This window comes from Crocuta crocuta, unplaced genomic scaffold (assembly GCF_008692635.1).
Source record: "Crocuta crocuta isolate KB4526 unplaced genomic scaffold, BGI_CrCroc_1.0 scaffold50, whole genome shotgun sequence".
NCBI lineage: Eukaryota > Metazoa > Chordata > Mammalia > Carnivora > Hyaenidae > Crocuta > Crocuta crocuta.
Window position 1 is genome coordinate 8,109,446 of NW_027527428.1, and position 14,002 is coordinate 8,123,447.

The following is a 14,002-nucleotide window of genomic DNA, read 5'->3' on the forward strand; positions in this document are numbered from 1 at the left end:
ATAAGACTTACTGTTATTTTGTACAATATTTAATTAGATTTTCTCACTTATGTACCACTTTCTTTGCTCTTTGCTCCTTCTTACATTTCAGCTTTACAACCTGTGATCACTTTTCTTTTGTCTTTCCTTTGAGAGGGTCCTGCTGGTAGAAAATTTCATCACTAGAAATAAAAGCAAATGGTCTTCAGTCTGAATAATGTCTTTTTCTTTTCTTTTATTTCAGGGGGGAGAGGAGAGGGACAGTGGAGGGGGGGAGATAGAGTGGGAGAGAGAGCGAGAGTGAGAGAAGAGAGAATCCTAAGCAGGCTCCATGCTCAGCGTGGAGCCCAACGTGGGGCTCTATCCCACGATCCTGGGATCATGACCTGATCCGAGATCAAGAGTCAGATGCTCAGCTGCCTGACCACCCAGGCTCCTCAGTCTGAATAATGTCTTAAAGTTCCAAGTGTTAAGCCCCACTGGCTTGTGAACTTGTGAAATTATGCCCCTCTGTTTTTCATGTGGGTTCCCCTTGCCTGGGTGGCTGGTGTGAGGGTCTGGTCCTCTCCCCTTTCCATGTACCTGTGTCTCTCCCTCCTGAGGACAGTCCCTACTTCCATTTGGCTCCTAACTGTGTCCCCTCCCTTCCTACCCTCTTCCATGTGGCCTCTTCTCAGCCTTTAGCTATGGCGAGTCTGTTCTGCCATCTTCAGGTCATTTTCTGGGTTACTTACACTGATGTGGGTGCTACCTCTCTGTCTCTGTGGGACAAGGTGAGTCCTTAACCGACTGAGCCACTCAGGTGCCCCTATTTATTTATATTTTAGTAATAAAGCCTATAACATGGGCATAAAACCTAAATACATACAGATTAAATAGATTATTTATGTGCATCAGTTGATTAGCATTTAGTTGTCAAATAAGAGACTAAATCCGAATAATTCTTAGTTTGATAGCCTCAAGTAGAAAACAGTATTTAAGATAAAAGGGAAAACACACAGTTAACATGTCCTGCCTTGCAGTTCCCGCAGAGGCATCACATGTTGACAAGCCACTGTAGATTTTGGAGCCACTTCTACCGCAAATATATTGAGTCCTCTGTTGTTTATGCAGTTTTTACTTAGTTTATTGTTGCTGCAACTAATGACCTCACCGCCTGACTCGTGTCCAGCACCCGGCGTCACCCAGGAGCCTCGCTTACAGCCGCCGTTCCTTCCCCGTCCTCCAGACCTGCCTCTGCTTCTGGCCTACTTACCCTGTCGAGCAAGTCCCTGCTATTCCCAAATAACCCCATCTTTGCTTGTAAAATTACTGGAAGTTTTATTATTTTTAAGGATAACAGAGCCCACCCTTAAAATTAACCTCTCTCTCCGGGTGTGTATCCTGTCCTCCCCTCTCCTCTGGAGGGAGCAAAGCTGATTCCGACCGCCCGTCCAGCTGGGGAGACGGATGCTAACCGATAATCACGGGCATGAACAGGAACGGAAGAAAATCTCTCCTAAAATGGAGACGGAGGCCAGAAGGGGGAGCTCCGTCCCCCACCGCCAGGTACCGAGTTCACAACCGCCGGAAGAGACCCGCTGCTCCTCACCCAATCCCCCAACGTTCTGGAGGCCGGGTCCCGCCCTCCAGAGCCTCACCCAATCCTCGTGTGTTCTCCTGGCCCTGTCCCGCCCCCCCAGTGTCTCATCCAATCTCCAGGAGTTCTGGCGGCCCTGTCCCGCCCCCCCCCACGCCTCACCCAATCACTGTGAGTCCCTGCCGCTAGCTTTTCCCCTCCCAGCCCCCCAAGGCAGTCCTTCGCGGCGCTTCGTTGAACATGGAGGCGCTGCTGAAGCGGGAGCTGGGCTGCGACTTCGTCAAGGCTACGAGTCACTCGGGGGGCGGGTGCATTAGCCAAGGCCAGAGTTACGACACGGACAGAGGACGCGTGTTTGTGAAAGTGAACTCCAAGGCGGAGGTCAGGGCCGCCGTGGGCGGGGCCGGGCTGGGGGGATGGCGGTCGGAGATTGGGATCTGGGTGGGGCTGCAGGCCCGGGGCGGGGTCCGAGGTCCGCCCGTCGGGGTCTGGAATGGGGCTGGGGGCCGAGACTCGGGGCTGGGGTCCTAGTCCGGAGTCTGAGGCGGTCCGAGGCCCGCGACTCGGGGTCTGGCGTGGGGGTGAGGGCCGCACAGGAGGGCCGCAGGGCGGTTGCCCTTGGTGACGCCCTCGCCCATAAGGCTGCGTCTGGGCGGTCCGGGGGTCGCGCACCCAGAATCCGTGCTATCAGCCCCGGGGAGGTTAGCGGACCCTCTGCGGACCCCTGCGCAGGTTTGCTCCCCGCTGTGGTGCGGCTGGAGGGTTCTGGGGATGGTTTTCCAGTGATGGATGCAGCCGCTCCTCTGAGAACGTCCCTTGTTTGGGGAATTTTGAACAAGGGCTGGTAGTAGAAGCCCCTTGTCCTGGGTTCCTTTCTGAATTATTGAGGATAATCTAGCCACCCGTCAGTTTGCGCCGCTGTAACGGAATAGCACCGACTGGACAGCTTCAGGGCTGACGGCTGTTCTCCGTCCTGGGCGCTGGCAGGTGTCTGGTGGGAGCCCACTTGATGGGGGAGGGGACTGCTCCCCGTGTCCGCACCTGTCACAGGGGCGAGGGAGCCCTCTGGGGGCTCGTTTGTAAAATCCCTAGCCCCGTTATGAGGGCTGCAGCCGCATGGCGTCTGGTCGCCTCCATCTCTGCCACATTGTGGGTTAGGTGTCAACGTAGGCCTGGGGGGACGGCGTCTTCCGTCGTCGCAGCCGCCCGCTCCGCAACCTTCCGCTCCTGCAGGGACTTGGAGAAGGGCCTGTAGAACATAGGTGAACCTCACTGCTGACCTTTTGCTTAACCCCGGTTGTTGCTGTCACCTCTGCCTGGTCTGGTCGGATCACCCAGGACCCCCAGCTGGAAGGCCCAGGCTGGCTCCAGTAGGCAGTGAGCAGGATCCGACAATCCTCATGTCAAACAGGGCTTCAGGGACTGAGTCCAGGACCAAGGCTGCGTGTTGCACACCTGGCGTGCTTTCATTCTGTCCTTAGAAATCACTCTTGCAAGTGTTTTCATTCTCTTCCCGATGTGCATTGCACCTTCCATGGTACGGGGTGATCTCTTCCCCCCAGCCCGGCCTCCAGCCTGTGTTGTGTGGAGATCAGCCGCCCTCGCTGCACAGCCTCTTACAGGGACTTGTCAGCACCTGTGCTTGGGGTGCCGTCCCTCCTCAGCTCCTGCAGGCCCCTCCAGTGTTTGTTCTTCCCATCTGTGTCGCGTGTTTGTATTTGCACCTTCACTGGCGTTTGTGATAGTTCAAGATGGGTGTGCATTAGAGTGGAAGCAGACCCTTTCTGATGACGACAGTGGGCCCACTTATGATGCTTTTCAAGCCTTGTTCTTCTGGGGCTGTTTCTTCAGATTCTTACTTCTGTTGTCATCAAGGTCCATTTTCTTTTTTTTTTTCTTAAGATTTTATTTTTAGGTAATCTCTACACCCAACATGGGGCCCGAACTCAACCCTGAGATCAAGAGCCACATACTCCACTGACCAAGGCAGCCGTGAGCACCCCAAGTCCATTTTCTTATTGCTAATCTTCCTTATGTAAGTTCCTCCTGGTCCTTTGGGAGATAGTTCCAGATTTCTAGCTGGCTTTGAGAACACTGTTACATAGATGTACTGGCTGTAGGATGCACGTTTGCTGGTTGTACGGGAAACGGGACTTTTTAATGCTTTACCTTGTAGGAAGTGAAAATATCTTCCATCCTTCTAGGAGAAGACTGCGAGTTTGCTCTCCTCTCTTCCTTCGCACCTACTGGAACTGCCCTGCTCTAAATAAGATTCTTCTCTGTCTGGCGTACTCGCAGGATTGGTTCCCCTCGTCCTCCTCCCTACCCCCACCTGCTGCCTGCTTCTCCCTCCTCTCACTCCTCCTCTCCCCAGATGATTATTGTTTTTATTCTATCCCTTACTTTCCTTTTCATGACCAGTGCTCTAGTACAAAGTGCAGCCGGGGCCCAGCTGTTTACCCTTTATTTCCTAGAGAGAATGCTCTGAAAATTCTCAAGGCACAGCCCGTGTCTTCCTCCTCAGTGACGGTAGCTCTGCAGGTTTACGAACAACGAATAACAAGGTTACGAATAACAAGGTTACGAAGCGTTTGGGTTGGGGTAGGAAGGTGTTAGCCGCTGCCTCAGGTACTCATGGCAGCGAGCCTGTGAGATTGGTGCTGTTATTAACCCCACTTTTACAGATGAGGGACCAGGCACAGAGACTTTAAGTAACTTGCCTGAGGTCACAGAGTCAGTCCTGAGAATAAGTAGCCCCATTCTGGAAGCCCAGCTGTCTGACCCCAGTACGCTGGGTGGGCCCATTCTGGAATGTTTGCACCGTGGAGCGCCATGCAGCAGTGAGAACAAACTCTGTTGATGCAGCAGCATAACAAAGGCAGTGGGACATAGGAGCCAGACTGTCTGCCTGTCGAAGGACAAAGCAGACGAGGCAGGTCTGTGCGGAGCAGGACACAGGCGGCTGGGGGTGGGGCGCCTCCGGGCAGCGGTCACGCCACGTGTGGACTTGGTGAGAGTTGGAATCAGATGCTCCCACTTGTGCCCTTTTCTACTCATACTTCTGTAGCATTTTGACTTAAAAAAAAAAACAAAAAAAAACAAAAAAACAGGCAACTTTAAAGGGAGGGCTGGGGCTCCTGGGGGGCTCAGTCAGTTAAGTGTCCGACGTGGACTGAGGTCATGATCTCATGGTTCCTGAGTTTGAGCCCCGCGTCGGGCTCTGTGCTGACAGCTCGGAGCCTGGAGCTGCTTCAGGTTCTGTGCCCCCCTCTCTCTGCACCTCCCCCTGCTCATGGCGCACGTGCATGCGTGCTCTCTCACTCACTCGCTTTCAAAAATAAGTAAAGCTTAAAAGAATGTTGAAAATAAATTGTAATGCTCAAGAAAACATGTCCACGTAGATCCTTTCTGGAAGTAATCTTGCTCTCCCCTCTCTTCCCCATCTCCATTATTTTTTGGAAAGGCCAAAAGAATGTTTGAAGGAGAGATGGCAAGTTTAACGGCCATCCTGAGAACAGGCACAGTGAAAGTACCCAAGCCCATCAAGGTCCTGGACGCCCCGGGAGGCGGCAGCATGCTGGTGATGGAGCATTTGGACATGCGCTCTCTCAGCAGGTCTGTCTCGGTGCCTTCTGTGTGTTTTTGGCTTTCTTCCGAGCGGTTCCTTACATGAAAGCTTGCATCAGGGTGTGTGATTTTGAGGAGCCCGTGACCCCACACATCATGGGTTCTGCCGAGTGAGTGACACGTACTCCGCACGCTAAAGGCAGACGGGCAGGGATCTCCCCAGGTGAGAGACTGACAAGCCAGCAGCCACGGAAGGGCTGGGAAAGACCATCAAACAACCAGGGCCCTTCTTGTCCCCTTTGGTCCACCAAAGCAGACTTCGTATCCCCTGAGCTGCTTCGTGTGGCCTGAGACTGTGGGTGGCTGTGTCCCCGTGTCTGTGTGACACACACTTAGCTGATGTTGTTTGCCTCACAGCCATGCTGCAAAGCTTGGAGCCCAGCTTGCAGACCTGCATCTAGACAACAAGAGGCTTGGGGAGACGCTCCGGAAGGAGGCCGGCACCGTGGGTACGGAGCTGTGCGACCGCGGGGCCCTTGGAGGACATTGGGCCGGGGTTGGGGTGGGGTCCCACCACAGCTGTAGGAGGGTCAGGTCTGTGTTGACGGCAAAGGAAAGGAGCGTCAACCCCAAGGCTACATGCATGGGGTACAGTGAGCACAGTGAGTGGGCTCTGTCCTGTGTCACAGTGCATTCGGAAGGGGAAGTAGTTCCTGGACTCGAAACCCCATCATGTTATGGTTCCTGTAACCCTCATTCCTCAGAAAAAAGCCTGTCAAGGTCACTCTGGCTTTCTGTGCGGTGCGTCTTCTAAGTACAGCCACACGTGAGGCCCAGCAGGGTGGTCCTCGTATCACCTTTCTACAGCTTAGCATTCGCACTGAGAGTATCTTCCAGTGTTTTTACCCTTTGGCACATGATAATCCGTGTGGTAGCCCCTGGGGTCACTGTGCTGCCGGAGTGGCTGACATATCGGGACAGGTGACCGAGAATCGGCTGTGCTAGACACACCCCATCAGACTTCGTCTGCCCCTTCCAAGCCACATGTACTTTGGGCCTTTGGGGTTTGCTCTGAGTTCGGGGGAGATGCAAAGGAGGCCATTTCATATCCCTGCGGTTAACCTTCACAGACGGCAAGGGCTGGGATGGCTGCTGAGAGCCCTCCTTTCCCGCTAGGTCAGGGGGCGGGTGGTTTTCCTCCTTTGTAGGCAAGTGTTGTGTCTGTGCTCAGCGTCCTCCAGCGCCTCTCCTGGCAGTGGTTGAATGTAATGGAGCAGGCTCTGTTCACGGTCCTGGGGGTCTGTGCAGACCAGGGCCCTTCTCTGTCTCTGGATGGGGTGTGGGGAAGGCACGCCCAGGACAGGCCTCAGTGCCCTGAGCCCCACGAGCAGCCTGAGGAGCGTGGGGACTAGGTGTCCTTCTTGCTTTCCTTTTGCAAGGGAGAGGAGGCGGGCAGGCGGATCGGCCCTTCGTGGACCAGTTCGGGTTTGACGTGGCGACGTGCTGTGGGTACCTCCCCCAGGTGAGCGACGGCAGCACTCTGCCTTCCGTGCCCCAGGCAGGTCAGCTGTTCAGGGAGAGAGCTCTCCCTTCTTTATGAAATTTGGTTAAAGTCTTTGCTCCCTTTTTTCTTTGCTGATTTTTAAGAGGCTGACACAGGTCCCCCCTCACATGCTAGATGAGCTCAGAGAAACAGGGTCAACAAGTCAGGGTGCTGGAGTTCAAGGTGGGTACAAATTAGGGATTAAGGGAAATTTCCCTGATACTAAATTCTCATTGACAGCACAATGCACGGGGCTTGTGCCTTTTAGTTTTATGATTTTGTGGTTGACTCCCTGGGAATTTCGATCCAGGGGTTCCACTTGATGCCCAGCACGTGCTGGGCGGGGGGATGGTGGCTGTGCTCATGGAGGAAGCTGCGGCTCCTCAAAAGAGGAATAGCGGGTGACCTGGAGGCCTTTTAGGGGTTCTCTAGCAGGCATGGGGGCACAGTAGACACTGTCAGAGTTTGAAACATCATGAGAGGTTGTCCAGGAATCCGCTTGGGCTGGTGAGCGGCTGGCGCCTGGGGTTCCTGGTCCCACCTGCTCCATGAGGCCCCGGGGGCTGTTCAGCTGGCTCTGCCCCTTGCCTGCCTGCAGCTCGCTCTGTGTGTGCACAGACACATACACGTGTGAGTGCTCACGTGCGCACATGTGAGTGCTGCTCTGTGCTCTGGTGTGCATCTGTTGTTTCCCTCCTGATGGTCAGCGTTGGGAGGGGCGGAAGAGGGGTCCTTGGGGCCAGGCGGCTCGGGCTGCTGTGCTCCCACGTGAGTCTGGATGGCAAGAGAGCATCTTAGAGCTCCTGGGAGTGGCTTCTGTTGCTCTGCGCTGGGAGGGTCCCGCGCCTCTGGGATGAGGTCTGAGGTCCCAGCCCGTCTGTCTGCGAGGCACCGTCTGCCAGTCCGCCGCCACGTGTTCCACAGCCTGCCCTCCCAGTGGTGCCTCTCCACTTCGGGCTTCCTCCTTTGGCTCTGGCATTTTCCTCTGTCCACGCAGGTCAATGACTGGCAGGAGGACTGGGTTACCTTCTACACCCGGCAGCGCATTCAGCCCCAGATGGACATGGTGGAGAAGGGGTCTGGGGACAGGGAGGCCCTGGAGCTCTGGTCTGCTCTGCAGGTGAGAGGAGTCTCGCCCTGCAAGCCCGACAGGCGTGGCCCTGAGGCAGGTGGGGCCACCGGACAGGAGGTGGGGCGAGGCTGGCCGGTGCCCGGTGCCCGAGCTGTGTGGGGCCAGGCGCGTCTGCTCCGTGCTCTGCTTGGGCGGTTGGACCACACTCAGACGTGCATCTGCATCCCTCCCACACGTGTTGGTCTCTTTGCTGACGATGCGTTTCCTCCCTGTAGCTAAAGATCCCTGACCTGTTTCGTGACCTGGACATCGTCCCAGCCCTGCTCCATGGAGACCTCTGGGGAGGAAATGTAGCAGAGGACTCCTCGGGGCCCATCATTTTTGATCCGGCTTCTTTCTACGGCCACTCGGAATACGAGCTGGCGATAGCTGGCATGTTTGGGGGCTTCAGCCGCTCCTTCTACTCCGCCTACCACAGCGCAGTCCCCAAGGCCCCGGGGTTTGAGGCACGCCTGCAGCTGTATCAGCTCTTCCACTACTTGAACCACTGGAATCACTTCGGATCAGGGTATAGAGGGTCCTCCCTGAGTATCATGAGGAATCTCATCAAATGAGATTTGATTCAGGTGCTAACCTGTGGCCGGCTCCTCCTGTCCCCATAGTCCTCTTCGTCAGGCCTTCCTCCCCGAATCTTGACTAATTTCCCAAGCCTTGTAGAGTACGAGGGAGAAAGGTTTCATCCTCCAGAGGTTGTACATTCCATTAGACTTCACTGCTGGGTAAAGTGTCACCGGAAATTCGGTGTGACCAGAGGGACCCACGGGGCGTGTGGGCAGAATCAAAACCACTGCTGCCCCGAGGGTCGAGGAAGGAAGCGGCCGGCGTGCCCGGCGCTGCTGAGGACCCTTCCCCGGCTCCGCCTGCCTCGTCTCCAGGGGGGACTCTGGTGCTCGGGAAGATGCCTCTTGATGAGTTAGACTCAGTGTAGACATGAGACCCTACTGAGGACGTCTTCTAATGATCAGTTTCAAAGCCAGTGCGTTCCCTTTCTTTCTGTGCCGCCTCCGCGCAGGCTGACAGGTCTGGAAGCTGATTCTGGAAGTGAGCAAGCTGCTGGTCTTAGGTGAATTTAGGGTCCTCTGAATCGCTCCCGTTAGCACCCCATCTTGTCTGTTTCAAAGCTTCCAGAGTTGTTCTTTGCGTAAAAAGTGTGCTAAACCAGTGGCTCTTCCTTCCTCGGTCTTGCAGTGATGGGAAATATTCATGAATGACATTGATGCTAATAAATCCTTTTGCACAAAAATTGAAATAAACTTTTAGTGGTTTCCTTTATTTGCATTGTAAGTTAATGTTTGTCTTAGCTGTTTGCCAAGAAAACTTTGTAATGTGTTGTGATAATAAATAGGCACAACTGTTTGCTTTTTTTAATGTTTATTTATTTTTTGAGAGAAACAGAGTGCGAGCGGGGGAGGGGCAGAGAGAGGAAGATCCAGAGTTTGAAGCAGCTCCAGACTCGGAGCTGTCAGCACAGAGCCCGACACTGGGCTCGAACCCACGATCAGGTAAGATCGTGACCTGAGCCGACGTTGGACGGTTAACCGACTGAGCCACCCAGGCGCCTCCAGCTGTCGCTTCTTAAAAGAGCAGTTTTGTTTCCTTGACTTTGTTCAACAGCATAGCACAGGCAGGAGGAGGGGGAGGTCTGCTTCCCTCTGACGGGGACGCGGTTTGACAGCTCTTTGCAGTCACTCCATGAGGTCTGGCGGACAGTGAACAGTAAAGGGCGTGTCCCGAGAGGGTGAGGCAGCCTCCCTGGCTGCTGGTCACCAGAAGTCTCGGGCAAGGAGGGTGGCCTGGGCCCCGTCCCCAGAAGCTGCTCCTGGGAGCGAGTGGCCAGGGCTGACCCACAGGATGCAGGTCGCAGGGGTGTGGCGGGTGCTTAGCACACAGTGTTCCGGGGTCTCCTGGTTTTGGTACAGCACTTGCAGCTTTTGAAGCTGGGTTTGCTTCTATAATATCCGCTTTGTTTTTTTTTTTTTTTTTTAATTTTTAATGTTTTATTTCTGAGAGAGAGACAGCATGAGCAGGGGAGGGGCAGAGAGAGAGGGAGACACAGAATCTGAAGCAGCTCCAGGCTCTGAGCTGTCAGCACAGAGCTTGACTCAGGGTTCGAACCCACGAACCACGAGATCATGACCTGAGCTAAAGTCGGACACTTAACCAACTGAGCTGCCCAGGCGCCCCTAATATCTGCTTTTCTGGGGCGCTTGGGGGCTCAGTCAGTTGTGTCCAACTCTTGACTTCAGCTCAGTCACGATCCCAGGGTCGTGGGATCGAGCCCAGCGTCGGTCTCTGTGCTGAGTGGTGCGTCTGCTTGGGATTCTCTCCCTGTCTCTGCCCCTCCCCTGCTTGCTCCCTCTCCCTCTCAAAATAAAAATAATAAAGTATCTACTTTTGTACTTCATTTTGTATTTATATTTTTCTTCTTTTTTAAAATGTTTATTTATTTTGAGAGAGAACGTGAGCAGGGGAGGGGCAGAGAGAGAGAATCCCAAGCAGGCTCTGCACTGTCAGTGAAGAGACTGACATGGGGCTGGATCTCATGAACTTTGAGATCATGACCTGGGCCAAAACCAAGAGCTGCCCAGGTGGCCCTGTATTCATAATTTTGTATGCCTTTTTTTTTTAAAAAAAAATAAAGAGTTGTCAAATTGTATAAACGTCAGACCCAAAGGCCTGTGAACCTCCCCAGCACCATCCGTGAAAGCTCCTGTCTGCACGTGTCGTCTGAGGATGAACTTCCCATTATGGAATCACACTGTTCTGTGGGTTCGGGACAGGCTGGGCTGACAGAACAGAGGGGAGGAAGTACTGAGTGCCAGGCACGCTTTCGGAGGGCCGCTGTGTGATGGCGCCCTGCGGGCAGCCTGCTGGCACCTGGGTCATCAGCGGGGGGGGGTTGGCTGGACCCGGGGGACGAGCTCTGGGCGCGGCTCCTGGGCCCCTTGGTCCTTCAGGGCAGGGTGGGCACCGCGAGAGGCGGCAGAGCCAGAGATTCGGCCCGTCGGGCCCCGTCTGGTCCCACTTCCTGAGATGGGCTAGTGTCAGGTGCCTCATGGTCTGCCCTGTGCGGTGGCACCCTGTCTGCCAAACAGTCCTCAGGGAGCCCAGCTTTACCTCCTGCCCCGAAGCTTACGTGCATCCTTTTGACGAGAGCGGGGCTGAGACCTTGGTGTCCACGTGAAACAGGACAGCAGTGCAAGTCCAGAGTCCCCCCTGCACTGTCCCCACCCATGACAAGGCGTCAGGCCGCCTGTGCCCACCCAGCGTTCGCCCTTCGCAGGGTCTTGAGTGCAGGGCTGAGTGACCCCCCTCCTCGGGGGGAGTTAATCATCACTACGGTTTCGTGTGTCTCAGGCATCCGTCTGCCTTCGTCCCCACATCCTGTTCACTTGTCTTCCCTCAAGTCTGACCGAGTGCCCGAGATCCTACAACCCGCGGAGCCAAGCGTCTGTCCCCAGGGCTTGGGCTTTGAGGTCTCTTTTAGGTTTATTCTAGGCTCCGACTGCTGGCGGGGGTGGGGTGGGGGTGGGGAACCGCTGTGGATGAGGGTCTGACCCTGGGCTGCCCCATGCCTGTGGGTCCAGGCGGCCGTGGAGGGACACCTGGAGACTGGAGGCAGGTGGGACTCTTATGGGGGGCATTTGGCTCACTCTGGGATTCTCAGGGAACCGGAATCACAGCCAGATTAAGGGAGGAAAAGGCAAGGTGTGAAAGAAGTTCCGGTTGCTGCAGAGAGCAGTGCACGCAGCCGCTGCAGAGGGTGGCGCTCTGCTCCAGACTCACACCCCCGGACAGGTCCCAGTGTGGGGTCAGGAACTGGAAACACCCTCTTAGAAGACTCTGGGCTCTCCACCTCTGGCATGATGGGAACCACACTGCGCTTGGAGTTGAGGACCAGCACAGGGGGCTCTGAGGCGTCACCTGAGCTTTGGATCCCTCCTTCATAGAGGGGGCTGATAATGACACCCACTGGCCGCCCGGCCAAGCTTCCCGGCCGGAGTGCCCGCCTGTACGTGCTGTGTAGCACATGTGGTGGGTCGTCTCCCTTCTCGTGGGGACACTTTCTCCATCCTCCCTGTTCCCCCAGTGGAATTTGCTTCCAAAGACATCTTGTGTGAGACTGGCCTGTCTGCCTGGGTTTCCTCCTGGGCAGAAGTACGTGGCTGCGCCGGAGCGTGTTCGGAAGCAGCAGAGTGATGGCAGCCATCCGAGTTCTCAGGAGGTGGCAGACCCCCTTCCTCTCTGTGAACACTCTTCTTCCTGGGGGTATGGCTGCCGCACAGTCCCGTGTGGAGGCCAGGGGGCGGGGCCAGCAGTGACTCCCGGGCAGCATCCCTGCGGCTCAGGCTGCAGCCAGACCCTTGGGAGCCCACCCCTCCCTCCTGCCTTCCTGGTGCCCCTTCTCTGAGCACCGTTGTGAGTGCCCCCTCAGTGTGGGCTGTTTTCCCTCTTGGCGCCACTGTACCCCATGTCACAGCGAGGGGTCTGAACAAGCGGGGAGTCCCTCCTGTGCACACGGCCCCATCGCTGCCTCAGTCTGTCCTCCGCCTAGATCCATGCCACTGACACGCCTGAGCCCCAAGAACTGTCACGGTTGTCTGTATTTGGGTTCCAGTCGGGTGTCTTCCGCAGCTTAGCAGCTGTAATTCTGGTCCTTGGAGAGTCAGGAGAACCAGGGGACTGGCTGTGGGGAGAAAGGGGTCTCAGCTCCCGGGGCCGTTTGGATGTAACCGAGTCATGTCTCCCAACTGACTTCTGATCAACCCCAAGCTCAAATGCAGCTTTGAGGGGAGGGTGGGACCAGTTTGCAAAGTCAAAGTGCTCTCCTTGGCACGTGTCTTCACACTGAGGATTCAGTGGCTCAGACAGGAGCTGGGCGGTCTGGGGAGGGACCCTAAGGGCTTGGATTTTGGAACCAGTAAGGTGTGTGCCCCTGCCTGGCTGCCACCTGCCATGTTCCAACCCTGCTTGGGGAACCATGCCTGTGGTGTGCAGTGGGGCTCAGTGAAGACCAGCATCTCCCCCAGGGCGCCTGGAGGCTCATGGGTGCCTAACCCTGGCAGTTTGGGGACCGACTTTAGAGCAAATATTTGTAATTCTGAAAAAGAGAACAGAGGAAACAGGGAGGGAATCATAAAGAGCTGAAGACAACCTCACAGAGTGTCTTCCTGAAACAGCTCACGTGTCCTGCCTTGGGGGTGGCAGGAAACTCACCCCAGCCACCTCCCTGGGAAATTGTCAGATACTGGTGACACAGAGAAGACCCTAAAAGCCGCCAGAGAACAATTTCCACACAAACAGAATCAAAATGGCTTTAAAACAATCAAAATAGCTTCAAACGTCTCAACACCGAATGAGCTGGAAAGCGATGGAGCAGAAGCTTCTCTGTCATGAAAGAACAGGACTTCATTTCCCACCTGGAATTCCATACCCAGCCAAACTATCACTTGAGAATAAAGACGTGCAGATGCACAAGAGCTCAAATCTACAGGAATGCTGCCTCAGGATGCAACAGGAAGGTGGGCTTCACTGGCTGAGAGGAAAAAGCTAGAAGGAGGAAGACAGGGAGGAGCAGATGCCTTTTCCCCGGATGGCCACACAACCTCTCCCATCCCCCCTGCTCTTCTGCAATGACCTTGTGCGTGTGTGTGCATAGGTGTGTGCATGCCTGTGTGCACACCGGCATGGGTGTTTTGAAGTTCCCTCTCCAGGGCTGTAGGGTTCTTACCAGGGCTCCCGTTTGGGGCGTTCTGGGCGGGGTTTGGCCACTTGGTATCGAACCCCCAGAGCAGTGTCTATCTCTGATGGCCACGAGGTGCTCTGTGTCACCGGGTAGTGCCTGAGGCTGGGCAGGGTTTGGTCAGGACCCCGAGCCTTGTTTGGACAGTGTGAGACCCAGCCAGGCCTGTGACCCGGGCCCCAGGGAGAGGCGGCTCTACCCTATACTGTCTCTGGAGNGGCGGTCTGAGCAGGGACAGCGGGCCTTCGGGAGCCCCGGGGCCGGCTACATCAGCGAGGGGCAAGCCTACGACACGGATGCGGGCCCGGTTTTCGTCAAGGTCAACCGCCGGACGCAGGTGCGGCCCCCCCCCTCCGCCCCCAGGGCCGAGCTGGAGAGGGGAAGGGGTGCGGGTGGAGGGGGCGCGGGTGCGACGCGGCCGAGGTCCGCCCAGGCCCAGCGGGGCGGGCACCGCAGGAC

The 14,002-nt window shown here is 55.9% G+C and overlaps 2 protein-coding genes across 4 annotated transcripts in view; both read left to right on the plus strand.

The window, feature by feature from the left end:
- Nucleotides 1-1,772: 1,772 nt before the first annotated feature.
- FN3KRP (fructosamine 3 kinase related protein) lies at nt 1,773-9,163 on the plus strand. Of its 3 annotated transcripts, none has more exons than XM_077755892.1 (6): nt 1,773-1,939; nt 5,022-5,173; nt 5,543-5,634; nt 6,565-6,647; nt 7,666-7,788; nt 8,016-9,163. In XM_077755892.1, the coding sequence occupies exons 1-6, from the start codon at nt 1,799-1,801 to the stop codon at nt 8,352-8,354; spliced, it is 930 nt and encodes a 309-aa protein (XP_077612018.1). In that variant the 5' UTR covers nt 1,773-1,798; the 3' UTR covers nt 8,355-9,163. The 3 variants fall into 3 exon arrangements, with proteins under 3 accessions (XP_077612018.1, XP_077612024.1, XP_077612023.1); XM_077755898.1 differs by lacking the exon at nt 1,773-1,939 and adding an exon at nt 2,090-2,290; XM_077755897.1 differs by lacking the exon at nt 1,773-1,939 and adding an exon at nt 3,505-3,593.
- A 2,599-nt stretch (nt 9,164-11,762) lies between these two features.
- FN3K (fructosamine 3 kinase) overlaps nt 11,763-14,002 on the plus strand; it is a 12,045-nt gene continuing 9,805 nt past the window's right edge. Inside the window, exons 1-2 of the mRNA XM_077756638.1 lie at nt 11,763-11,812; nt 13,727-13,880. Coding sequence (XP_077612764.1) covers nt 11,763-11,812; nt 13,727-13,880 — 204 coding nt within the window. The remainder of the gene's footprint in view (nt 11,813-13,726; nt 13,881-14,002) is intronic.